At 34.4% G+C, this 4889-nt stretch overlaps 1 protein-coding gene across 1 annotated transcript; it reads left to right on the top strand.

Moving 5' to 3' along the window:
* Positions 1–1063: 1063 nt before the first annotated feature.
* On the top strand, positions 1064–1738 carry LOC149224398 (3-ketoacyl-CoA synthase 10-like). The gene has a single exon (XM_089388178.1). It carries the CDS (start codon positions 1064–1066, stop codon positions 1736–1738), a length of 675 nt encoding a protein of 224 aa, XP_089244304.1.
* The last annotated feature ends 3151 nt before the right edge of the window (positions 1739–4889 follow it).

Below are 4889 nucleotides of genomic sequence, written 5' to 3'. Positions count from 1 at the left end.
GAGGCCTTTCCAACATTAGATGGTAAAGGAGGTACCAAAAGAGCTCATGTTTTAGAGAGCTTGGATTCTGACAAAGATGTCCCTCAAACAGGACAAGGTTTGGCTTTGGAAAAAAATAAAAGACGAATGCTTATTTTCAATCATAGCTTTCTTTCCTTTTTGGCTTTTTTTTCATGGCTCATTCTCTGGGGTTCATAGTGATTTTCTAAAACTTCTTATGATACTCCCTTGTCTTTTTTTGCACTCATGTACTTTTTTGTCTCTATTATGCATACACACTTTGCGTGTCTACAAAATGTAAATTTTATATCATTAATAACAATTACCATTTTTTTTAATAAAAATATTTAAGATGGTTGGATACAATGGTGGAAAGCCAGGAGCTTTTCATCCTTGGGTAAGGTGCAATTCCCACAAAGGTTTAGCATAGAAGTCAAGTCACCTTGAGAAAGTGGTTGGACACAAGAGAGACGATATTGATTACATGTCTAATGCACATATAACTGGATCAAATCTCACCTCCTTGTCTTTTAAATAAGTCAATTAGATGTGTTTCCAATGGTTTAGAGAAATGTTGTTATCTACCCCACCCAGATTCAATTTGTGCGTGTGGCAGGTTGAGGTCATAATGAGTATATAGTTGTAATGACTTTGAGTCTTGACAAATATTATTATCATGGAAGCATTTTGATGCTTAACATAGATTGATGTCTATCAATATTTACCATTTAATTTATATAATTACCCTAATAAATAAATAACAAAATATATAGTAAAGGAAATAAAAAAAAATAATAAATATTAATTATGACTAAAAATAAATAAATAACAAAAAATATAGCAAAATTGTTAATAAAAAATTCAAAAATTCTAATAATTAATGTGATAGATATAATTAATTTTTATATAAGAATGTTATTTAATTTTTGTTTGAGATAGTTTAATTGGCAATGACAATTGAAATAAAATCTCACATAATCAAAAGTCTTGAGTTTAAATCTTGTGCTATCCCCAATTAAAATGAAAAATTAAACAGGATGAAAATGAAAAATCCCGTATTGAAATGGTCGAACTGTGGATCAGGAGATTTGGTGATATGCTCCCGTTTTCGGAAACATCTATGCTTTTGAGGAGGGAGGCGGAGGTTGCTTTGTTTTGTTGGATGGCTGCAGTGGTGCTTTTTTATATCTTGACTTGGAGGCGGAGAGGGGAGTGTTATCTGGTGGATTACAGTTGTTACAGACCGCTCGAGGACCGAAAGATAAACACTGAGGCCTGCATATATTTCAGTGTGTCGGCATCGAGCCCCGGGTGGAAGATCACATGGACTTGTAGTGGAAGGTCTATCTCTGCTCCGGGTTTGGAAGAAGAAATGATCGTCGCTCGCTTTATCTTCAACGAAGACTACATTGCAATGCTGAAGGAGGCGTCGGTGGAGATGGAGGAATGCTACACGGTTGTTCTGGAAGATTTGTTCGCCAAGACCAATGTCAAGAGCTTCAATATTTCTGGAATGGGCTGCATCACCAACTTGATACTCGTGGGCATGGCGAAGGATCTCTTCAAGATCTTCCATGACTCATATGCTCTCATTATCGGCACCGAGAACAAGATGGTCAATGCCAATTACAACGACAGTGATAAGGTGATGATGATGCTCACGAATTTTCTCTTCAGAGTTGGGGAAACATCGTGCTTCTGTCGAACAAAGCCAGAGACGCAGCCCGTGCAAAGATGATGTCGATTGAATTTTTTCAACGTTGTCACACTGTTTATACTGATATCTAGGTGATATTTCTGAATATAGGAAGCTTATTTGATGTGGTGCTCCTATTAATATAGGAAGCATATTAACATAGGAAGCATATTTGATGTGGTGCTTATATTGTAACTTAGTTTGAGAATTCAAGAAAAGAAAAGGATGATGGTACATATTGAGTATAATCTCTTTCCTAAATCGATAATCTCAACCATGTTTGAGAGCTTAAATGGACACATAAAAAATTTCATGTTATAAGCATTATACCATAGCTCGACATCAAACAAGCTTTCTAAATGGTAGGCTATAATGGCCACCTTACTTAAGTACTGCACATATAGTAAATTAAGATGTAACAAATTCAATTACAAAATATTGTTTTAGCTATGGGATATGTGGAACTAGGGTATATAAAAAGACTTATGTTAAGTATAAAAAGTTTTTATTAGCAATAGGTATTCCAGAAAATAGTTAATTTTGGAAAGAATAAAGGGGGAGTGGGGATGTGATTGGTGTGAAAAGTGGGGAATGATTTCCATAAAATAAAATTTTGAGATTAGAGGCAATGAAAGGGGCTAGCCATTCCAAAAGAAACTTCACGTTTTGTGGATTAGCAAGAATGCTATCTTGTGTAATGAGAAAGCCTATATAGCAAACAAATTTTGGGTTATAAGAATATTTTTATCTTTTTATGAGGTCAATATGTCATCAATACATATGATGAAACAACTATCTTAATTTAGAATAATCATATCATAATTTGAGGAGGTGCATAAAAGGTGATAGGATCATTTGTTTCCAAAAGACATAAGTAGTCACTCAAAACTACAAATTAAGGCAGTGTCACTTTTGGCCATGTACATATGATAATAGCTAGCTTAGAGAGCTAGCTTAGTAAAATAGAAAGCACCATCAAAATGATCCAACAAATCCTTGTGTAGAGATAAAATAATGATTTTTAATAGTGATTTTATTGAGTGTTCTCTATTAATTACTAGCATCAATTTACACTATTTCTTGGAAATGAAAAAAAATCCACAGTAGAAAAAACTAGACTTTCTTAAACTCAAAGAAAAAATTAAACAATAAAAATATATTATATATTTTCTAACCTAATAAAGTAGTCACACCAAATATATCAAATACATTATTAAAAAATTACATTTAGAAAAGTAATTAAAAATAATATTATAATTTAATTATAAAATTGTTATTTAACATAAAAATTAAAAGTTATTCACAACAATCTATTATAAATTTTTCAACATAATAAAATAATCAAATCAAGTATATGATTAAAAAATTTACACTAATTTTTTCCGAAATAATAATATAATTTAGGTATAAAATTGTTATTATTTAACATCAAAACTATAAGTTACTTAAAAATAAATGAATCTACACAAATACAAGTTTTGAATTGTAAATTAAAATAAACTATATATATTTTTTAACATTATAAAATAATCATACCAAACATATTAAATATATCATTAAAAGTTTACACTTAGAAAAATAATTAGAAACAATAATATAATTTATTATAAATTTAAAATGATATATTTTTGGTGACTTAGATCCACACCAAAATGAAGGATTTATTAGAATCGAATCTTTGACCAAAGAAGACACGACAAAGGCTTGGCCATTGGGCTTATAGTGTCCTCTGCGTGGGTGACTTATTTTATCTCTTAAATTTACTGGTTAATTTATTAATTGGCTGAACTAGTCACCTCGTTAGATGGGGTTTTGGTTTCTTTCATATTTATGGTATCTCGGATGGTCGTATGATTCCAAAATATTGTGCTGTCTCCGGATGCTGCATTTTGAAGCCAAGGAGCAATATACCAGGGTGACCATGCATGATACTGCTTAAAGCGTCTTTGTTATGAATATATGCGTTAATACGGGTGCGGATCTCATATTCTGCTTAAATTCTCTCTACCTCATACTAGTTTCATGATGGTTTGATTTTCCGATTATATTAGAATGCAACATTTTCTATTCCCCCTACTCTCCATCCCTCACTCGGAAATTACCCACATTTTCATCCTCGCATGCATCGCAGCTTATATTCTCTTTAGTATCATCATACTCCATTTTTTCACCCCCCGACGCCGACCACATGCTCATCTAGAGTGACTTTTCCCACCTGTTTTGCTCTCAATCCCTTCAAAAAGATATTGACTGCCTCAACACGACCAGCTACGACACCTAGTTTCACCGCCGAATAAACTCATTCATTGTCTCGCGTCCATGCAACTCTGTGGGCTTTAAACTCTGGGATCAGTGGTGGACATGCCCCGGGTGTTGCTACTGCAATGTCATAAATTTAACCCAATCCTACTGAATATTATCACCTCTCCCCACCCACTGGAAATACTCTTCTACCCACCATTATTCCTGCAACAATTTCCGACAACCCTGACTATCCCGGAAACTAGCCGAATTCAAATTTCCCGGTTCAGTACCTGTCACTTTACATTGACACATATTTGGAACTCTCTCAAAATCTCTTACTGACAGATGTAATCTAACCTTCTCAAACCTTGGATCACTCTTTCTGACCATATCCATTTCTTTATTCCTTTTCTCTTATTCCCATAAACCTTCCTATTTTAGACTTCATATATGACGGCGTCCATATCAGGTTTACTCTTATGCTCTCCTTTTCCGAGGCCTTGGGATGTGTAATACCTGTCAGTGGGAATTCCTAGACATTCCCAGTACTGACATGATCACTCTCCATCTACCATCTGACTTCTATTTTAATAGCATCTACATTCTCCAGGCTGCATTTATCCTTTCTATGTACCCCATCATTTATGGAACAGGTGGACTCTGACACTTCTATGCATATTTCCCTCATCCATGGCACGATGGCGGCTGAACAGGCATAGGGAGGGACCTCTATCCATGCCACTTCTATGCAACCTGCCCTCCATTCAATTGGATATTTTCGCCAAATGCTTCCGGCTTGGTGTAGAGCCTTGAACCTGTACCTCCTTACACACCCTCTCAGCCTTCTTTTCCCATTCATTTCCTCCTTTTTCCCACTCATTTCATCCACCAAGTTGATTAAATCATTGTATTTTAGGACTTTTTACATGGTTTTCTAACTATGCTAATG

This window comes from Pinus tabuliformis, chromosome Q (genome assembly GCF_031772625.1).
Source record: "Pinus tabuliformis cultivar Carrire ecotype Pingquan chromosome Q, CPIR1, whole genome shotgun sequence".
Taxonomy (NCBI): domain Eukaryota; kingdom Viridiplantae; phylum Streptophyta; class Pinopsida; order Pinales; family Pinaceae; genus Pinus; species Pinus tabuliformis.
Note: the sequence above shows the minus strand (reverse complement) of the source record. Positions and strands in the feature narration are given on the sequence as shown.

Coding starts and splice junctions, on each gene's coding strand:
- LOC149224398 (XM_089388178.1), top strand. CDS start 1,064: ATGGTCGAACTGTGGATCAGGAGATTTGGTGATATGCTCCCGTTTTCG.